The sequence below is a fragment of the Macaca nemestrina genome, chromosome 20 (genome assembly GCF_043159975.1).
Source record: "Macaca nemestrina isolate mMacNem1 chromosome 20, mMacNem.hap1, whole genome shotgun sequence".
NCBI classification, from domain to species: domain Eukaryota; kingdom Metazoa; phylum Chordata; class Mammalia; order Primates; family Cercopithecidae; genus Macaca; species Macaca nemestrina.
This window is the reverse complement of record NC_092144.1, coordinates 10243142-10264796: the sequence shown is the minus strand read 5'-3', so window position 1 is coordinate 10264796 and position 21655 is coordinate 10243142. Positions and strand designations below refer to the sequence as shown.

Here is a 21655-nt window from a genome sequence, read left to right as displayed (position 1 = left end):
GTAGCTGGGACTACAGGCACACACCACACCACCCGGCTAATTTTTTGTATTTTAGTAGAGACGGGTTTTCACCATGTTGCCCAGGTTGGTCTCGAACTCCTGAGCTCAGGCAATCCGCCCACCTTGGCCTCCCAAAGTGCTAGGATTACAGGCGTGAGTCACCGTGCCCACCCTGTAAAGTCTTTAGCGCCTGGCGTGTTCAAAGTGCTGCATTAAAACTGCGAAGCTAATTTGGCCAACTATGAACACTAAAATAAAACACACACGTGTGTGCACACATGCACACACACACATACTTAAGCTAGAAAGGTAAAGTCTCAGGTAAAGAGCAGGGCTTGCGAGTCCACAGCACTTGCTGAAACTCTCCCTCCCTCATGTTTCTTGTCCTTTGCCCAGGATGAAGTTGGTCTATGGGAACCATGGATCCAGGCAGCTCACTGGCTTGGCTCCCATTCACAACAGGCCAGGCTGCTGGGGAGGAGGGGCTCGGATGCTCATCACTGGACTCCCCTGGCCCTGGGCCAGTCACTTCCCCTCACTGCACCTTCAAGTTTCCGAAAATAAAGTAGGGCAAGGCACCCGGACTTGTCGGCCCGCTGGAAAATGCCAGGGTGCTCCGTCTGTGGGAGCAAGCGTGGCTGGTTTAATAAGGCCTGAGTCCCCTCAACCCAGCGCTCTCAGATCCGGCCCGGGAGCATGGCAGGTGAGCACCAGGGGCTGTGGAAGGGCCAGCAGCATTCTCACTAACAGTAACAACAAAAAGAATCAGACTCTTCCAGACTTTTGGTACAATTTCCAAGCTACAGCAGCTCTGAGGCATAGGCGCACCGGTGCCCTGAGGGAGCAATTGGCCAAATCAAAACTGGGCGCCTCTCTGCAGGACGAATGAGCCGATTTCATCCCCATCAACGGCAAGCGGAGAAGGACCATTTTAAACATGGTGACATAACAAGCAAGGGCTTAATTAAGCTCTGGTTTCAACAAACAGTTGTAAAAAGAACACAGAGGACAACTGAGAGAAAGTGACTCAAAACAGATCCGGAAGCGGCGGCTCACACCTGTCATCCTAGCACTTTGGGGGGCCGAGGCAGGCGGATCACTTGAGGTCGGGAGTTCAAGACCAGCCTGGCCAACATGGCAAAATCCCATCTCTACTAAAAATACAAAAATTATCCAAGCGTGATGGCTCACTCCTGTAATCCCAGCTACTTGGGAAGCTGAGGCTGCAGAAGAGTGTAAGGATGGCCCAGTGCTTAGTGGGTGACAGTCTCAGTTGCAAGGGGGGGCAGAGACTTTGGGTGTGTGCTTGCAAGCCTTTGCAAGAAAGTGTTAAATGCTGAAACAGAAAAAGCAGGCTGGGTGTGGTAGCTCATGCCTATAATCCCAGCACTTTGGGAGGCTGAGGCGGGCAGATTGCCTGAGGTCAGGTGTTCAAGACCAGCCTGGCCAACATGGTGAAAATCTGTCTCTACTAAAAATACAAAAATTAGGTGGGTGTAGTGGCATAGGCCTGTAGTCCTGGCTACTTGGGAGGCTGAGGCATGAGAATCGCTTGAACCTGGGAAGTGGAGGTGGCAGTGAGTCGAGATCGTGCCACTGCACCCTAGCCTGGACGACAGAGCAAAACTCTGTCTCAAAAAAAAAAAAAAAAAAAACCCAAAAAACGAAAACACACACACACACACACACACACACACACACACACACACACACCCCACACACACAAAAAGCATCCCAAACACCCTCCAGCAGGCAAGTGGAGGCCCATGCTGTGCTCCATCCATTCCCTGGAAGACTGCTTAGTGATCAAGGCAGCAAACTGCAGATACAACAAACAACAGGCTTGGCTCCCAAATGCACGACGCCGAGGGGAGGGAGGGAGGGAGGGAAGAAGGGAGGCAGGAAGGGAGTCAAGAGTCAATGGGCCTCACACTGTGGGAGTCCACTGGAAAGACTACAGGATAGGGAGCGGACTGGGGGTGGCCAGGGCCTGGGGATTTCCTTTGCTGCTTCTTTTTTTGAAGAGACAGGGTCTCGCTCTTTCTCCCAGGCTGGAGAGCAATGGCACAACCATAACTTACTGAAGCCTTGATCTTGTGGGCTCAAGGGATCCTCCCACCTCAGCCTCCCAAGGAGCTGGGACCACAGGCATGTGCCACCACGCCTGGCTAATTTTTTTATGTTTTTGTAGAGACAAGGTCTTGCTGTGTTGCCCAGGTTGGTCTCGAACTCCTGGGCTCAAGCAATCCTCCTGCCTGAGGCTCCCTAAGTGCTGGATTATAGGCGTGAGTTACTACACCCAGTCTGGCCTGTGGGTTTTTGAGGGGTTGACTACAAAGAGGCATAGGGACAGGGATTTTAGGAGGTGATAGAACTGCTCCGTATCTTGATTGAGGTGAGGGTTACTTTGCCATATGCAGCTGTCAGCACACACGGAACAGTACACTTGACATTTACTGCATGTAAATTATACCCAATAAAGAAGACAAAAGGCCAGTACCTGGTCCTTGGTTCTCCCCTCCCGTTCCCGGATGTAAGTGGTGACGATTCGCTCTGTCTCCTCTCGTAACCGGGGGTAGGAACTGAGCTGGGGGAACAAGCAGAGTGGCCGCGTTGGCGGGGTCCTCGTGGCACGGGAAGCAACACGAACCACACAGGTGAAAAATGTGGAGGGGGGTGGGGAATGAGATATGAGGGGGCCCACCGAGCCCACACCTTGCTCCTGGCCCCCAGTGAGTCCAGCTGGGAGCTAAGAGCGGAAGAGTGGGGGCTCTGTGGACCGGAGAGAGCAGGAGAGCAGAGCTGCTTTTCCAGCCAGCGGCCAGGAGGCAGGAGGCGGCATGAAAGCAGAAAAGCAGGGACGTGTTTGCCACCCAGGGCTTCAGGGCACCCCCCTCCTGCCCAGCACTGGGTGACAGCAGGAACCCTGAAGGGCCTCGCCAGCATGAGTGAGTAGCGTCTGCTCTAGAATGGTAAGGGGGGGCATCTGGGCCATCAGCCTCGGTGGGAACTCCTTGCAGAGAACTACTCCTGATTGCTGTATCTGTGGCACCCACTCCCCAAATGCACCCACCTCCCCAGGCTTCATCTGCAGCACCAACTTAACCAGACCTCATGCACAGGGGAGTGCCATCTTCTGCAGTCTGGGTCAAGCCCATGAGTTGGGGAAAATGGAAAGGTTACTCTCAGGTGGCCTAGACCATGAGAACACGCAGGGCCACACTGATGATGTGTTTCCTGTGTTTTGCTGTTTTGGTGCTGGCTGGGAAACCCCTTTCTCTAGGGGTTCCAGGAAAGGGCACTGCTTAGTAAATGCGATGCGTTTGGCACCATCAAAGGCTGACCGCCCCCACGGGCAGCCACAATGCGTGTGCGATGCCACTGCCCCCATTCCATCTGCCAATGCAACGTGGCGACATCTCAAAGTGACAACTGGTAGGGGGAAGGGGGTTCCTGCCGAGGCTGAATTTTCCAGATGCTCGGGTTGAGGCTAACACATGGAGGGGGAGGAAGGGGATAAATGCGGAGGTGAGAACGAAACCTGTTACCTTCTCGGCACACTTTTTAATGACCGTGGCCAGCTCTGAGACCACGAGATCAACACACTTCAAACTCGGCTCTTTGAGTTTTACAATCTGTTTTTTCACAATGGCTTCAAAGGCCATGTCGGGGGTGAAGAGCCCCGTCCTGGGTCATGCGGAGGGCAGGACGAGGCAGAAAGACACCCAGGGACAGTGCAGGCCACACACGCAGGACAGGAGACAGAGAGAAGAGAAGAAACGAGAGTCATCTGATTAGTCCATGCACGGGGGAGCCTGCGCCCGCATTTGCCCCGGAAGCTGCTTCGGATCAAAGAGGTCTGGGGTTTGGGGGTGTGGGCTCGGTCTGGGGTATAGTTACAGAAGGGCCACGGGGGGTTGTCATTGCACAGCCAGCCAGCCAAGGTGTGCGGAGGCCTCTAACGTTCATGTCCATGACACCTGGCTCTAGGATGAGTATTTTCCAACCTGTTTGGGCTGTTTTCCCCCTCCCTTTTCTAATCGAAGAAGCTTAAGCAGCAAATGTGGGCTTTTCCAGACTGAGAACAGAGGGGCTCAAGCAGAGATTCCCTGGCAACCCGGAGCGCTGGGGACACTGTGGTCGCGCAAGCACAGACTGCCCACTGGGAGGCATTTCAGCTGCTTGGCCAAAGCGTGCTGCCCTGGGAACCAGGCCCGCGGCGTTGGAGCGGGTTGGGGGAGCCCGGCGTGTCCTGCCGAATGGAGGCAGTGGCTCATCGAGGGCGCATAGAGGCACTGTGACTGAGTGGATCCAAAAATGGGCTGCCCCTGGGGGACAGCATGGGGTGCAGGGTGTGGCAGGGGCACTTAGGAGCCCAGCTGGCTCTCATTATGTCGCTGGCATTCGGGCCTTTCCCGGAGCTGAGGGACAGAGAAGTCGGTGGCTTCAGGGAAATCTGCGAATGCCGGGCATTGGTCAAGAAGGGGCCACAGCCAGGGAGCTTCAAGGAGCTCAGCCTCCAGCAGTTGACGCGGGGGGTCCCTCTCTGCTTCCCAGGAGGCAGCAAAGCAACAGCCCAGTGAAACCCCAATTTCATCAGACACATGCTAGGCTTGGTATCAGGGTCCCAGGGACAACTGTGCATCTATCTGGCCAGTCCAGGAGGCCTGGCATTCCCTGTTGGGCCCAGGCCGACATGCTCCTGTCCCAGCCTCTGGGGAGAGGCCAAGTTCACGGACACGAAGCGATATGGGGAGAAAAGGCACCAGTGGGGGCCGATGAGGCGCTGGGAGCCTGATACCAAACCCCCATACCCCCGTTTCCACAAGGTCAGGAGTCACCCTGCCAAGGGAGCAATACCTTACTGGTACACTGCCTAACTGTATTGATTAGCTCCTGGATAACCAGGTCGACACATTTCAGACAGGGCTCTTTCAGCTTGACGACCTGCTTTTTCACAATGGCCTCGAATGCCAAGTCCGGGGTGAAAAGCCCAGTCCTGAAACCATCCAGACCCGGGGGCAAGGGAGATAAGTCAGAGAGAAACAAAGCATGGTCAGCAATTTCATCGGCCCTGGCCGGGTCCCCAACAAGGAACGAAGGTTGCGTCACGTGTGGGGCCGGACGCCTGAGTCCACTGCCCGGAAACCCTCAGGGTGACCCGAGGACCCCACGGCGATGGAAGGGCAGACACCTGCAGCGACTACCTTTGTTAGAATAAGGAGGGGACCCAAGAGGCTCACAAGGAACCCGGCTTCCCGAAACCCTGATTCAGTGCCGCCCCGCCCCTACCCAGGCACACCTGCAGTGAGCTTTCTTAGTTTAGCATGAGGTTCACACCAACCGACTGACTGGGCAGGAACCAAGCCCTATTTGATCAGGAGCCACAGACAGCCCTGAAGCCTGCGACAGACGCAGGACTGAGACACATCCACCCTCACGTGCCCTTGGAGACCCACAGGGAGGGGCTCACAGCTACTGAAAACCATGCAAGAGCCCTCTTAAGGCCTAACGATTAGGGGCTCAGAGGTTTGGACGACCCAGTTAGCTGGGGGGTGGCATCGCGGAGAGGAAGGGACAGTGGTGACTCTCCTCGTGGAACTTGCCTGACTCCATGGATGTTCTTAATGGCGTAGCTGATCTCCCGTCGTAAGTCCTTCTCGTCAAACTCCATCTGAGAAGAGAAACCAAGCACATGCATGGAGGTACCTGGGACGCCCCCATGGCAGGCGTGCATCTGGGGAACATTCTCTCCCACGTGCAGCTGTATTCACAAGGCGGAATATTTAACTCGTCAGAATTTTACAAAAAAATTGAAAACTGGCCAGATACAGTGGCTCACACCTGTAATCTTTGGGAGGCCAAGGCAGGCAGATGGCTTGAGCCCAGGAGTTTGAGACCAGCCTGGGCAACATAGTGAGACCCCATCTCTACTAAAAATACAAAAATTGGCCAGGTGGACTGGTGCACGTCTATAGTCCCAGCTACTTGGGAGGCTGAGGTGGGAGGATCATCCGAGCCCAGGAGGTCGAAGCTACAGTGAACTGTGATTGCACCACTGTACTCCAGCCTGGGTGGAAGAGCAAGACCCTGTCTCAAAAAAAATAAAAACAAACAAATTAATTAAAACCCAGTTTCAGAAAGCCTGACATGAAACCAACACTCTCATTATATTGGTGGGAATATAAATTCATGTGAACTTAGATTTTTCAGACTATCAGTATGCACTACCACACCTGTTTTTTTCTTTTTTTTTTTTGAAATAGCGTCTGGCTCCGTCACTGAGGCTGGAGTGTGGTGGTGCGATCTTGGCTCACTGCTGTATCCTCTGCCTCCTGGGCTCAAGTGATTCTCCTACCTCAGCCTCCCAAGAAGCTGCGACTACAGGCATACGCCACCACATCTGGATAATTTTTGTATTTTTAGTAGAGATGAGGTTTCACCATGTTGTCCAGGTTGGTCTTGAACTCCTGGGCTCAAGTGATCAGCCCCCCTTGGCCTCCCACAGATTACAGGTGTGAGCCACTGCATTTGGTCTTGCTCCTCTGATTTTAAAAACTGTTTTTTTTTTTAAATAAAAAAAATTTAAAAAAAGTTATGTGCTTATTGTAAACAGTATAAAACTTCAAGCAAATCATTAAAAAAAAAAAAAAAAAAGAGGAAAAAGTCCTAAATCCTAGCACCCAGGGCTGACATTTTTGCAAACATCCTCGCAAATACAAAGAAACACTTGGCCGGGCGCGGTGGCTCAAGCCTGTAATCCCAGCACTTTGGGAGGCCGAGACGGGCGGATCACGAGGTCGGGAGATCGAGACCATCCTGGCGAACACGGTGAAACCCCGTCTCTACTAAAAAAATACAAAAAACTAGCCGGGCGAGGTGGCGGGCGCCTGTAGTCCCAGCTACTTGGGAGGCTGAGGCAGGAGAATGGCGGGAACCTGGGAGGCGGAGCTTGCAGTGAGCTGAGATCCGGCCACTGCACTCCAGCCTGGGAGACAGAGCGAGACTCCATCTCAAAAAACAAAAAAAAAAACAAAAAAAAAACCAAAGAAACACTTGTAGACATCCGTGTTCAGTTTCATACATAAAGATGTTGTATGTATCAGCTGAGTGCTATACTGCACATGCTGGCTCCAATGCCTATGTTTTTCCTTTCTTCAATGACATGCTAGGGCCATCTTCTCATGTAAATTTATCTGTATTTTCTATGTATTTTGCAAAGAATGTACATTGGCTTTTGTCAGAGGAAAAACACAGGGGTTTTCATATTGTTCTACCCCAAACCTCAAAGCTTAGTGTCAGGAAAGGAAGGCCATGGGGCATCTCATCCAGGCCACACCCTGCCCACCACAGGTTCAGGCCTAGAGGTAGGAGCTTGAGACCTTATTGCCTGGGAGGAGGCCTGGCTGGAGACCATCAAGAGGGTGCCTGACCCAGCCCCCGGGGGCGCTACCTTCACCAGCTCAAATGGGAACCGCTCGTGGAAGATGCGATTGATTCGGGCGCCCCCGGAGAGCTCCAGTGTGTCCACCTGATCTCCTGAGCCCTCGATCCTCTTCTCAAAATCCACCCCAAACTGCTGGACCATCCTATAAGGAAAAGGAAAAAGCAAGCATCAAAGCAGAGGTTTCCACACTGCTCTGGAATGATGTTCCAAGTCAAGCCAAGGTTTACTGTTCTTTCACCATTCTTCAGCAGCAAAATGTCTTCTGTCTATGTTAAAACAAATAAACCAAATTCAAGAGCTCCCAATGGCAAATGCTGGCTACGAGTCAGGCTCAAGCTAAGCTTGTTTCGATTATTCACCCATTCAATCAAAGAAGGCCCACTTATTCCTCTCACTTTGCAGAAGACAGGAGAGTTCAGGAGTCAAAGCTCAGCACCTCTGCCCTGATTTGCAGGATGCAACTTGATTTGCAGGATGCTGGGAAGGAAAGGTAGCCACTTCCGCACAATTCAGGTACTTCTGCAGGTTCCTGCCACTTCCCAGCCTGCTGGGCTTGGTCCTACCCCACTGATGGGATGTAAGGCCTTGGACAGGACTTTGTCCCTCTAAGCCTCGATTCCTCATCTCCAAAATGGATTGAGGGTAACAACATCTACCTCCTTCGTGGGGACTGAAGATGTTTCTAGATCTCACTACCTCCAAGAAGTCACTGATCCTAAAATGCACTGTTATTTTGTGTGTCCGCAAAAAAAGAAAAAATGCTGCCACGAATGGTGATTCTGCAGACACCTGGTTTCACACAAGTTAAAATGCTTTCTTGGCCGAGTGCGGTGGCCCACGCCTGTAATACTAGCACTTTAGGATGCTGAGGTGAGAAGGTGAGAGGAGGGCTTTAGTTTGGGAGTTTGAGACCACCCTGGGCAACATAGTAAGACCTCATTTTATTAAAAACAAACAACCAACCAACCAAACAAAAAACGCTGGACACGGTGGCTCACGCCTACAATACCAGCACTTTGGGAGGCTGAGGCAGGCAGATCACCTGAGCCCAGGAGTTTGAGACCAGCCTGGACAACATGGCAAAACCTCATCTCTACTGAAAATACAAAAACGAGCCGGGTGTGGTTGTGCATGCCTCTAGTCCTGGTTAACTGAGAGGCTGAGGCAGGGGAACTGCTTGAACCTGGGCGGCGGAGGATGCAGTGAGCCAAGATTGTACCACTGCACTCCAGCCTGGGCAAGACAGAGTGAAACCCTGTCTCAAAAAAAGGAAAAAAAAAAAAAAAAAGGAAACTTTTCTTGGTAAATTGCTTAGACCGGGCCTGGCCCTTAAAAAGAGTCTCTCAGCATTGCTTATTGGCACCGTGAATAGTATAAAAGTAAGATGATCTTGTTCACGTTTTAGTTTTCCTAAGCATTCCTAATTGCTCTCCCTAGTGTACTGGGCTGTCTCCCCTCATCAGTTTCACCCCCGAAATTCATGATCTATTGAAGTACCTGGAGACTTGCCCCTAAAGGGGAGCTGCTCAATGGTGACCACTGCCAGGGCCACCAAGGCTGGGCTGCCAAAGAAAGGGGGTCTCCCTTCATACCCCAAGTGGGAGAGGCAAGCACAAGCTGCCCAGATTCCCAAAATCTCTTTCCTCACATGAAGCAAAGGGTGCACACATTTAATTTCCTTCCAGGACACACACGAAGGCCTACATTAATGCTTCACCCGGAATGGGGAATTTGTTTTTGTTTGCGTTTTTTTGAGATGGAGTCTCGCTCTATCGCCCAGGCTGGAGTGCAGTGGCACAATCTCAGCTCACTGCAACCTCTGCCTCCTGGGTTCGAGCGATTCTCCCGCCTCAGCCTCCCCAGTAGCTGGGATTGCATGTGCCTGCCACCACACCCAGCTGATTTTTGTGTTTTTAGGATGAATGGGGTTTTGGCATGTTGGTTTTGGCAGGCTGGTCTCAGTCTCCTGACCTCAAGTGATCTGCCCGTCCTGGCCTCCCAAAGTGCTGGGATTACAAGCGTGAGCCACCGCACCTGGCCTGGAATGGAGAATTTGAATTGTGGACCAAACCAGGACCAAGGTCGGCAAAGGTACAGCACTCAACTAATGACAGACAACAGACTGGGGAGGGGTTTGGGCAAGGATGGAGACTCTGGAGACCTGCTCTCAGCCACAGGGGACAAAGCACACCTGGGCACCAGCCTCCTGGGGGCCCTGGAGGTGATTTACGGGCCCAACCCTTGCTGCACAATCAGAGTATTCTGGACAATTGTGACTGGCTGGTCGGTGTCCCATGGAATTCGGGTTTAATCCTGCCCCCCTGTACCTCGGAATGTGCTCTTAGTAACATACTGAGACTTTGTCTCTACAAAAATAGAAAAATTAGCCAGGCATGGTGGCGCACACCTGTATTATTCCCAGCTACTCAGGAGACTGTGGTGGGAGGATCACCTGAGCCCAAGTGGTGAGCCAGGATTGCACCACTGCACTCTAGCCTGGGCAACAAGGCAAGACCGTTTCAAAAACAAACACATGAGGGCCGGGCATGGCAGCTCATGCCTACAATCCCAGCACTTAGGGAGGCTGAGGTGGGCAGATCACCTGAGGTCAGGAGTTCGACACCAGCCTGGCCAACACGGTGAAACCCCTGTCTCTACTAAAAATACAAAAATTCGCTGGGCATGGTGGCGCATGCCTGTAATCCCAGCTACTCAGGAGGCTGAGACAGGATAATTGCTTGAAACCGGGAGGTTGCAGTGAGCTGAGATTATGCCACTGAGCTTCAGCCTGGGTGACAGAGCGAGACTCCATCTCAGGAAAAAACAACAACAAAAAACCACCAAATACATAAATAAAATAAAATGAAAAAATCAATTTTAAACACGTACGTACGTTCCTTAACCCCTCTGCTGGGGTCTTTGCCCTGCAGGAATCCTCGCCTGTACAGTCACAGATGAACTTACAAGCATCTGTTAATGCAAAAAAAACCAAGCAAACCCCTGGGTGTCCCCTATGGGCATTGAGATACATGAACAGTCTGCGGGCTGCGCCAGGCAGAGACAGAAGGCTCCAGGCTTTGCTTTAACAAGAAGAGAAAAGCCAAGTGCAGAATTTAGGGGCTGGGGGACGTCTATTACCGTAATTCCCGTTCTGTTGTAAGGCGCGAACCGAGAAAGACCGCCCATGTCTGCATGAGGACCTTGGACCCCTGAGATAAAATGCTAAATTGAGATAACAGTGGCGCTTCTCCACGGTGATGTCAAAACTACCTGGGCAGGGAGGGCCCTGCAAGGCACTGGTTACAAATGACGTAACGTGCTAAGCCCCAGGGGACAGGCACTGTTTGTGACGGGCATTCCCTGGCCCACTCCTGCCACAGGCTTAACAAATAGCATTTAACTTTATTTATTTACTTATTTATTTTTGAGATGGAGTCTCGCTCTGTCTGCTCGGGCTGGAGCGCAGTGGTGTGATCTTGGCTCACTGCAACCTCTGCCTCCCAGGTTCAAGTGATCGTCCTGCCTTAGCCTCCCAAGTAGCTGGGACTATAACCGCCCACCACCACACCTTGCTAATTTTTGCATTTTTTTCATAGAGACAGGGTTTTACCATGTTGGTCAGGGTGGTCTTGAACTCCCGACCTCAAGTGATCCACCCACTTAGGCCTCTCAAAGTGCTGGGAATACAGGTGTGAACCATCATGCCTAGCCTAATTTTTTTTTTTTTTTTTAATTTCATAGGGACAGGATCTCACTTTGTTGCTCAGGCTGGTCTAAACTCCTGGCTTCAAGCAATCCTCCTGCCTTGGCATCCCCACGTGCTGGGATTACAGGCACCTTGTAATCTGCCAGTTTGTCCCCATGGCCATGTGAGATGACAGCTGCTATGACCCTCACTTTAGAGGTGTAGAAAATGAGGCTCAGAGAGGTCCGGTCACCTGCCTGTGGTCACCCAGCAGGCCCAGGTCCTCCCTCAGGCTGAACCCTCCACAACAACACTTCCTTCAGTCCAGTAGGCTGAATCCTGTGGTTTTGGTTTTGTTTTTTTTTTTTTGAGACGGAGTCTTGCTCTGTCACCCAGGCTGGAGTGCAGTGGCACGATCTTGGCTCACTGCAACATCTACCACCCGGGTTCAAGCAATTCTCCTGCCTCAGCCTCCCGAGTAGCTAGAATTACAGGGATGCACCACCATGCCCGGCTATGAATCTCCTCTTGAAGCCTGCAAAGGGCCACTATCTGCTGTGTCAAGGATGTCTGAGCATAAAAGCACTCTGGTCCCTGAGCCCACGACCATGTACTGCTGCCTGGTGTGGGGCGGGGGGGGATGCCAGGGCTGTGATGGCCAGAGCAGGCAGTGTCCTCCTGCTGTCCCTGTGGGAAGTGCCTCGTGCATGGTACCGTCTGTAGTATGAGCTACCCAGGAGTCCCTGTCACCTGCTCTGGTCCAGCTGTTCCAGTGCCTCAGGGACCCTTACAGGCCCAAAGCCAAAAGGTCAGAGGCAGAAGAGTCCCTGAGTGAGAATTTGGGATTGTGGGGGCACACCTGCTCCCAAACCTCACAGCTAGGCAGCTGCACCAACCAAGTCACGGGGCGGATCTTTTTTTTTTTTTTTTTTTTTTTTTTTTTTTTTTGAGACGGAGTCTCGCTCTGCCGCCCAGGCTGGAGTGCAGTGGCCAGATCTCGGCTCACTGCAAGCTCTGCCTCCCGGGTTCACGCCATTCTCCTGCCTCAGCCTCCTGAGTAGCTGGGACTACAGGCGCCCGCCACCTCGCCCGGCTAGTTTTTTTTTTTTTGTATTTTTTTAGTAGAGACGGGGTTTCACCGTGTCAGCCAGGATGGTCTCGATCTCCTGACCTCGTGATCCGCCCGTCTCGGCCTCCCAAAGTGCTGGGATTACAGGCTTGAGCCACCGCGCCCGGCCACGGGGCGGATCTTAAGAGCCCAAGCCGGAGAGGGACCTAACCCAAGGTCTGACTCCTACCCTCTCTCCCATGTCTCTTCTCCCACCGCAGCCAGGGGAGCCTGTGAGCACCTGAGTCAGCCCTGACCCTCCTGCGCTCAGAACTGTCCATGGCTCCCACCTCACTCACAGCAAAAGCCAGTGTCCTCCATGAGGTCCCACAAGGCCCTGCACAGCTGCTCCTTTACCTCCTCCCCCTCCCCTCACTCACTCCATCCAGCCACACGGTCCTCCTCTGACATGCCTGACCCAGTCCTGCCCCAGGGCCTGTGCACTGGCCAGGCTTCATCCCACATGGCTCCCTCCCTCACCTGCTTCAGGTCTTTGCCTGACACTCAACTTGTTCTTTTTTTTTTTTGAGACAGAGGCTTACTCTGTTGCCCAGGCTGATGTGCAGTGATGTGTTCTCAGCTCACTGAAACCTCTGCCTCTTGGGTTCAAGTGATTCTCCTGCCTCAGTCTCCCAAGTAGCTGGGATTACAGGAGAATGCCACCATGCCCGGCCAATTTTTGTATCTTCAGAAGAGACAGGGTTTCACCACGTTGGCCAAGCTGGTCTTGAACTCCAGACCTCAAGTGATCCTCTCGCCTCAGCCTCACAAAACGTTGGGATTACATTACATGCCTGGCCAACGCTCACTTTCTTTTTTTTTTTTGGAGATGGAGTCTTGCCCTATCACCCAGGCTGGAGTGCAATGGCGTGATCTCGGCTCACTGCAACCTCCGCTCCCGGGTTCAAGTAATTCTCCTGCCTCAGCCTCCTGAGTAGCTAGGATTACAGGCATGCACCACCATGCCTGGCTAATTTTGCAATTTTATTTATTTATTTATTTATTTATTTATTTATTTATTTTGAGACGGAGTCTCGCTCTGTCGCCCAGGCTGGAGTGCAGTGGCGGGATCTCGGCTCACTGCAAGCTCCGCCTCCCGGGTTCACACCATTCTCCTGCCTCAGCCTACCGAGTAGCTGGGACTACAGGCGCCCACCACCACGCCTAGCTAATTTTTTTGTATTTTTAGTAGAGACGGGGTTTCACCGTGTTAGCCAGGATGGTCTCGATCTCCTGACCTTGTGATCCGCCCGCCTCAGCCTCCCAAAGTGCTGGGATTACAGGCGTGAGCCACGGCGCCCGGCCTATTTATTTATTTTTGAGACGGAGCCTCGCTCTGATGCCCAGGCTGGAGTGCAATGGCGCAATCTCGGCTCACTGCAAGCTCCACCTCCTGGGTTCATGCCATTCTCCTGCCTCAGCCTCCCGAGTAGCTGGGACCACAGGCGCCCACCATCACGCTCAGCTAATTTTTTGTAATTTTTTTACCACGTTAGCCAGGATGGTCTCGATCTCCTGACCTTGTGATCCGCCCACCTTGCCCTCCCAAAGTGCTGGGATTACAGGCGTGAGCCACCGTGCCTGGCCTAATTTTGCAATTTTAGTAGAGATGGGGTTTCACCATGTTGATCAGGCTGGTCTCGAACTCCTGACCTCAGGTGATCCACCCACCTTGGCCTCCCAAAGTGCTGGGATTACAGGCATGAGCCACTGCACCTGGCCGGCCAACGCTCCCCTTCTAAAGGAGGCTGTTCCCGACGACTCCCACGCTAGCACCACTTTCATAATTTAACACACTATACATTTTCTTTCTTACTTTTTGTCCCATTCATCCCACTTCCCCCGCTTCTGAGCACTCCAGGGGGCAGGGATGGACACCTGTCCCGTCCACTGGGGCGACTGCCGTGCTTAGGATGGAGCCTGGCACGCAGAATGCTTGCAGCGAGTGTCTGCTGAATGAATGAGTGGACGAGTGATGAGTGGTGCCCAGTCTAGGGGGCCCTGTGGCGGATGGAAGGCAGGAGCCAGGCTGGTGGTGGGGGCGGGTGCCAGGGTACGTACTGCAGCAGGGCTTTGGTTTTGCGGGTAGGGTCATCGGGCCGGAAGTTCTTGTACTCCTCCACCTCCTTCTCCAGGGACAGTAGCTGGCTCTGTAGTTTGCTACGCAGGGCTGGCAGCGACTCCCGGATGTGGTTGGTCAGTTGCTGCAGGAGAGAGGTCAGAGATCAGAAAGGGTGGCATGGGCAGGGGACCAGGGGGTGGCAGGCATACTCCCCCCACCAAGGGCCAACGCCAGGGTGCCACTATGAGGCCAGCACACCACACAGCCTTGAGACAGCAACAGATATATCAAGCCACAGATACACTCGTGTCTGGGAAAGGAGACGGTACGGAGCTGCTCATGACTGTAAGAGGCTACAAACAGCCCGTGGGGCTGACATCAGGCACTGGGCATATCAACGCCTTGGGGACATGCAAATACTTGCAAGGACAGTCCGTCCAGACCACAGAACACGGGCGCCAATGAACACACATGGGGACAGGCCCTACAAACTAAGACGGAAAGATCTCCCCTGAAAAGCAGCAGAACGCACTTAAGATGACCTCCCTGGCTGCATCTGCATCTACAGAGAGAAGCAAGAAAGATTCAAAATAGACAAACGTGGGCCAGGCACGGTGGCACGCACCTGTAATCCCAGCACTCTGGGAGGCTGAGGCAGAAGCATCACTTAAGATCAAGAGTTTGAGACCAGCCTGGCCAACACAATGAAACCCTGTTTCTACCAAAAAATACAAAAATTATCTGGGTGTGGTGGTGGGCACCTGTAGTCTCAGCTACTCGGGAGGCTGAGAAAGAACTCGGGAGGTGGAGGTTGCAGTGGGCCGAGATCACACCATGGTACTCTATCTAGCCTGGGTGACAGAGCAAGACTGTCAAAAAAAAAATTTCTTTTTAATTAAAAAATTTAAAAGAAAAGAAAAAGAAAAAGAAAGCCATAAAATCAGCCTATACTTGAAAAGTGTAAAGCAGAGTTCTGCCATCTGTCCCACAATAGAGAAGAATTTAGAAAGTGTTCATCAAGGCTGGGTGCAGTGGTTCACACCTGTAATCCCAGCACTTGGGGAGGCTGAGACAGATCACTCGAGGATAGGAGTTTGAGATCAACCCAGGCAATATGGTGAGACCTTCTCTCTACCAAAAATAAAAACCTTTTAAAACTTAGCTGAGTGTGGCAGTACACGCCTATAGTCCCAGCTACTCAGGAGGCTAAGGCAAAAGGATCGCTTGAGTACAGGAGGCTGAGGATGCAATGAGCCGTGTTTGTGTCACTGCAATCCAGCCTGGACAACAGAGTAAAATGCATCAGAAAGCCTGGATAACAGAGAAAAATCATCAAAAAGGCCGGGCATGGGCCGGGGGTGGTGGCTCACGCCTGTTATCCCAGCACTTTGGGAGGCCAAGGCAGGCAGATCACGAGGTCAGGAGATCGAGACCATCCTGGCTAACACGGTGAAACCCTGTCTCCACTAAAAATACAAAAAAAAAAAAAAAAAAAAAAAATTAGCCGGGCATGGTGGCAGGTGACTATAGTCCCAGCTATTCAGGAGGCTGAGGCAGGAGAATGACGTGAACCCGGGAGGCGGAGCTTGCAGTGAGCTGAGATTGCGCCACTGCACTCCAGCCTGGGAGAGTGGGAGACTCCATCTTGGGGCGGGGGGTGAGAAATAAAAAAGGCCAGGCTGGGTACAGTGGCTCACGCCTGTAATTCCAGCACTTTGGGAGTCTGAGGCGGGCGGATCACCTGAGATCAAGAGATGGAGACCAGCCTGGCAAATGTGATGAAACCCTGTCTCTGCTAAAAATACAAAAGTTAGTTAAGTGTGGTGGCGCACACCTGTAATCCCAGCTACTTGGGAGGCTGAGGCACGAGAATCACTTGAACCTGAGAGGTGGAGGTTGGAGTGAGCTGAGATCACACCAATGCACTCCAGCCTGGGCAACACAGTGAGGCTCTATCTCAAAAAAAAAAAAAAAAATTCATCAAAAAAATAAAAATAAAATAAAAAGTGTCCAGTGAGCTAGAAAAGAGGCATGAAGGAACCTCACATCTATGGCATGGAGCCAGTGGGGTACCCCAAAGATCTCCTTGACCAGGGATCCCTGCCCTGCAGCCCCGGCCATGGACCCCCGTCTGTGTGGGCTGCCTAGAAAGGCAGGGAGCTACGCTGGCCTTCCCTTGGTCTCTGACAGGATACTACTGCACTGAAGCCGTGAGCAAATGGAGAGGAAGGGGCACTGCTGCTCTGGGAAGCACCCCACGTGAAAGGAGGCTGAGCCCCCTCCAGGCTCCCTGGTGGCCACCTGGGCTTTTCGCTGGTGGCTCTCAGGAGGACCCAGCCAGCTGTGGAGTTTTACTTCCCTTCCTCTCCCTACTCCCGTTTGCAGGCAGACCCCAGCTTCCTCTCCTGGTGGGCCCCTCCCTCTAGACACTGACTTCCCTCTTTGCTCTCCTGAGCTGCCTTCTTTGGGCGGCTCTTTTCCCGGCCCCCGCCCCTACTGGATTCTTGATCGTGCATTTCTCTGGTGGTTTGTTTGGTGTCAGTCTCCCTCATTAGAATTATGCCTTCCACAAGGACAGGAACCTGCTCTCGTGTGGACACTGCGTGCCCCGATATGTGCGTGAAAAGATGACTCCTGAAGTGCTGCTGAGGCCCTGCTGCCATCCTGGAAGGTGCTGGAAAACAGCACAGAGGAACATCTTGCCCCTGCTACCACGCACTGGCCCACTGTATAGCTTTTAATACCATTTCTGTTTATGCACCCTGTGAATATATTACTTATAAGAAGAGAACGATAGGCCAGGCACGGTGGCTCATGCTTGTAATCTCAACACTTCGGGAGGCTGACGCAGGTGGATCACTTGAGCTCAGGAGTTTGAGACCAGCCTGGCCAACATGGTGAAACTCCATCTCTACTAAAAATACAAAAATTAGCCGGGTGTGGTGGCACATGCCTGTAATCCCAGCTACTCAGGAGGCTGAGGCAGGAGAATCGCTTGAACCTGGGAGGTGGAGGTTGGAGTGAGCCAAGATCATGCCACTGCACTCTAGCTTAGGTGATGGAGTGAGACTCCATCTCCCCCCCAAAAAAAAAAAATAATAATAATAAATAAAAACGTTATAAACCCTGTCACCAATCCCACGCAATGCATACAATCTTCTGGGTAAATGACTGAATAATTACAATGGTAATTAAAATATTGGTAATAACAGCGATGGTTGTAATAGTAGCAGCACCAAGTCACTGAACATCTGCAGATGACCCTAAATCAAGTACATTGCTTTTATTTAGTTATTTAATTTTTTGAAACAGGGTCTCACTCTATTGCCCAGGCTGGAATGCAGGGGCACGAACATAGCTCACTGAAGTCTTGATTTTCCAGGCTCAAGTGATCCTCCTGCCTCAGCCTCCTGAGTACCTGGGACTACAGGCATATGCCACCATGCTTAGCTATTTTTTTCTATTTTTCCTAGAGATAGGATCTCCATATGTTGCCCAGACTGGTCTCGAACTCCTAGGCTCAAGTGATCCTCCTGCCTTGGCCTCCCAAAGTGCTGGGATTACAGGCATGAGCCACTGCACCTGGCCAAGTACATTTATTACAGCACAAATAAATGTGGACTGAACCTATTTTGCTAAAACAACTGCTGCTCTAGCCTGAAACAAGTGCCAGTGAGGACTGCTGCTATTGTGCAGTGCACAGCCTACGCCACTGCACACTACTCTGCAAACCCTTGCAGTACCTGATTCAGCGTCTTCTGCAGATGTGGTGTGCCCATGCGGTCAGCCATGTGCCGGTAGGCCGGGTGGGAGAGGAAGAACTTCCTCTCAGCTGCCAGCGCTGCACGGATGTCCTTCTTGCCCTCAATATCCTTCTGGCTGCGGTTCACCACGCCAATGTAGCCTGTGGGGAGAGGCAGTCAGGGCAGGGGCAAAGCTAGGTGAGCCAAGTATAGAGATGTATCCTGTCCCACAAGGCACTCACAGACTATGTCATAACATGTTACACGGAAACAACACAGAGGATGCGAATGCACATGGCAGCTGCGAAGAGGAACGTTAAGTATTTGGAGGAAGGAGGGATCACATCCAGCCTGTGTGTGCAGGGACAGAAAAAAGCTTTGGGGCGGATGAAATCTACAAGCTGAGATTCAAAGACAGGTAAGAAAAAAAATCTCGGCCGGGCACGGTGGCTCAAGTCTGTAATCCCATCATTTTGGGAGGCTGAGGCGGGTGGATCATGAGGTAAGGAGTCCGAGGCCACCTGGCCAGCATGGTGAAACCCCATCTCTACTAAAAATACAAAAAATTAGCCATGCATGGTGGCGCCTGACTATAGTCCCAGGGACTCGGGAGGCTGACGCAGGAGAATTGCTTGAACCCAGCAGGTGGAGGTTGCAGTGAGCCAAGATCATGCAACTGTACTCTAGCCTGGGCGACAGAGCAAGACTCTGAATTAAAAAAAAAAAAAAAAAAAAAAAAAAAAAAAAAAAAAATCTCAAGGCCAGGTGCAGTGGCTCACACCTGTAATTCCAACACTTCAGGAGGCTGAGGTGGGTGGAACACTTGAGCCCAAGAGTTCGAGACCAGCCTGGGTAACATGGCAAAACCCCATCTCTACAAAAATATACAAAAATTAGCGAGGCGTGGTAGCACATGTGTATAGTCCCAGCTACCTGGGAGGCTGAGATGGCAGGATCACCTGAGCCTGGGAGTTCGAGGTTGCAGCAAGCTGTAATCACCCCACTACACTCCAGCCTAGGAAACAGAGCAAGGCATTGTCTCAAAAGAACAAAGAGAAATAACATATTAAAAACAAGAGCAATAGGGAACAGCTAAAATCCACTATCAAACAAGTATATTTTAAACAGTTGGGTACATCAGGGTATTCATGTCCAGAGAGATCAGTGGAACCAAAAGAAAAGTCCAAAACTATACCGAGAAGGAGGTAGAACTGAAAGTTAACACTTCAACGTATGGGGGAGAAAAGCTGGATAATTCAATGCATGCTGTTGTAAAGAATCCTAGTGGAATGCCTGTCATTCCACTCCTGGCTAGGTTTTTGTTTCGTAGGTTTTTTTTTTTTTTGAGACAGAGTTTTACTCTCATTGCCCAGGTTGGAGTGCAGTGGCGCAATCTCAGCTCACTGCAACCTCCGCCTCCTGAGTAGCTGGGATTACAGGCGTGTGTCACCACACTCAGCTAATTTTTTTTTTTTCCAGTAGAGACGGGGTTTCACCATGTTGGCCATGCTGGTCTCAAACTCCTGACTTCATGATCTGCCAGCCATGGCCTCCTAAAGTGCTGGAATTACAGGTGTGAACCACTGCGCCTGGCCTATGCTCCATTTTCTTTGCAGTGGGGTTGTGCATCTTTTCTCTTGAGAAGGGGAGAGGTGCCTGTCATCTATCCTGTAAGGTCTTGTGAGATGTGACTGCTCTTCATCCTCTCCAGATCTCTCTCAGATCCAAGAGGGAGGAGGGAAATGGAGACATGCCAAGGTGAGGTCACAGTAGGAGACCCAAGATCTGAACCTAGATCCCTGTGAAGACAAAATCACCATCACCTGTGTGACAGCACGAAGAAGGAAACAGCAGGGGCCAGCAAAAGGCATCTAGCTTGGATTTGGGTTGATTTACTTATTTAAGAGATGGAGTCTCGCCCTGTTGCCCATTCTGCATTGCAGTGGCACAATCATAGCTTACTACAGCTTTGAACTCCTGGGCTCAAGCCATCCTCCCAACTCAGTCTCCTGAGTAGCCGGGAGTACAGGCACATGTACCATCACACACGGATGATATTTTCTTTTTTTTTGAGACAGAGTCTCACTTTGTCACCCAGGCTGGAGTACAGTGGCGCAATCTCAGCTCACTACAACCTCCGCCTCCCAGGTTCAAGCGATTCTCATGTCTCAGCCTCTCTAGTAGCTGGGATTACAGGTGTGCACCACCACACCCGGCTAATTCTTTTTTGTATTTTTAGTAGAGACAGGGTTTCATCATGTTGGTCAGGCTGGCCTCAAACTCCGGACCTCAGGTGATCCACCCGCCTTGGTCTCCCAAAGTGCTGGGTTTACAGGCATGAGCCACTGTGCCAAGCCTGTATGATTTTTCAAGAGAGAGATGGGGTCTTGCTGTGTTGCCCAGGCTGGTCTCAAACTCTGGGCCTCAAGCCATCCTCCCAACTGTGCTTTCCAAAGTCCTGGGGTTACAGGCATGAGCCACCACGCCTAGCCTGGGTTCCCGTAAAGCAGCAGGAGTTGTGAGTCATTAGTACGCCAGGAAAAAGGGTCCAGTGGGAGGGCTTCTGAAGCCTGAGGTCACAAACCAGGAGCAGGCCTACAAGTCAGCTGAGAGTGGAAGCGCCTTCGTTCTTGGAAACAGGAAGCAAGGCAGAGAAGGGCAGCCGTGGACATCAGTGAGTCAGGAGGAAGGGGAAGAGGCCCATATCACCAAATCCTCAGCCCAGCTAGTACCCACAGACCCCGAAGCCCCTTAGGATCCAAGGTGGAGCCTAACAGTATCCAAGAGCAGCTGGGTCGGGGTGGCTGTAGTAGGGTGTGGGGTTGGGTAGGGTCTGCTTTCCTCTTTAGCACCAGCAAATCCTCCCCAAACCTTAGCCAGTCACAGATTCACTTCTCAGCCCCGGATCTTCACAGTCAAACAGGGTTTTGAATTTAGCCCTGACCACATTCTCCTGGGATCCAGGGTCACCTCACCACTCAATGTCTCAGCAGTGCTGGGGGATGGTGGTAACCAAGGTCTGAACTTTTCCCCACATCTATCTCAGACACCAAGGTGGAAAACCCAGGAGTAAAAGAAATGGTCTAAGTGACTGTGGCTAAGCATGAAGGGAAAGGCCGGAGATGCCCGCAGCTTAGAGTAGATCCCAGAGGGCAGGAATGGTTTTTAAAAAACACAAAACAAGGCCGGGCACAGTGGCTCATGCCTTTAATCCCAGCACTTTGGGAGGCCGAGGCAGGTGGATCACATGAGGTCAGGAGTTCGAGGCCAGCCTGGTCAACATGGCGAAACCCCGTCTCTACTAAAAACACAAAAATTAGCTGGGTATGGTGGCGAGTGCCTGTAATCCCAGCTACTCAGGAGGTGGAGGTTGCAGTGAGCTGAGATTGCGCCCCTGTACTCCAGCCTGGGTGACAAGGCAAAAACTCCATCTCAAAAAAAAAAAAAAAAGGAAAAGGAAAGGAGATGTTATAATAGAAAGTAATTTTAAAAATTAATTACAGTTGGCCGGGCGCGGTGGCTCAAGCCTGTAATCCCAGCACTTTGGGAGGCCAAGACGGGCAGATCACGAGGTCAGGAGATCGAGACCATCCTGGCTGACACGGTGAAA

At 51.8% G+C, this 21655-nt stretch overlaps 1 protein-coding gene across 11 annotated transcripts in view; it reads right to left on the bottom strand.

Annotated features, from left to right (window-relative positions):
- LOC105474181 (dynamin 2) overlaps positions 1–21655 on the bottom strand; it is a 108873-nt gene that overhangs the window by 26117 nt on the left and 61101 nt on the right. For 7 of the 11 annotated variants that reach the window (XM_071086618.1, XM_011728761.2, XM_071086619.1 and 4 more), the window contains exons 6-11: positions 18046–18206; positions 14302–14444; positions 7454–7589; positions 5607–5674; positions 3549–3687; positions 2501–2587 (exon numbers count right to left, since the gene is read on the bottom strand). In XM_071086618.1, coding sequence (XP_070942719.1) covers positions 2501–2587; positions 3549–3687; positions 5607–5674; positions 7454–7589; positions 14302–14444; positions 18046–18206 — 734 coding nt within the window. Of the gene's footprint in view, positions 1–2500; positions 2588–3548; positions 3688–4860; positions 5000–5606; positions 5675–7453; positions 7590–14301; positions 14445–18045; positions 18207–21655 lie in introns of all 11 variants that reach the window. The other 4 variants (XM_011728697.2, XM_011729153.2, XM_011729005.2 and 1 more) reach the window with 1 other exon arrangement.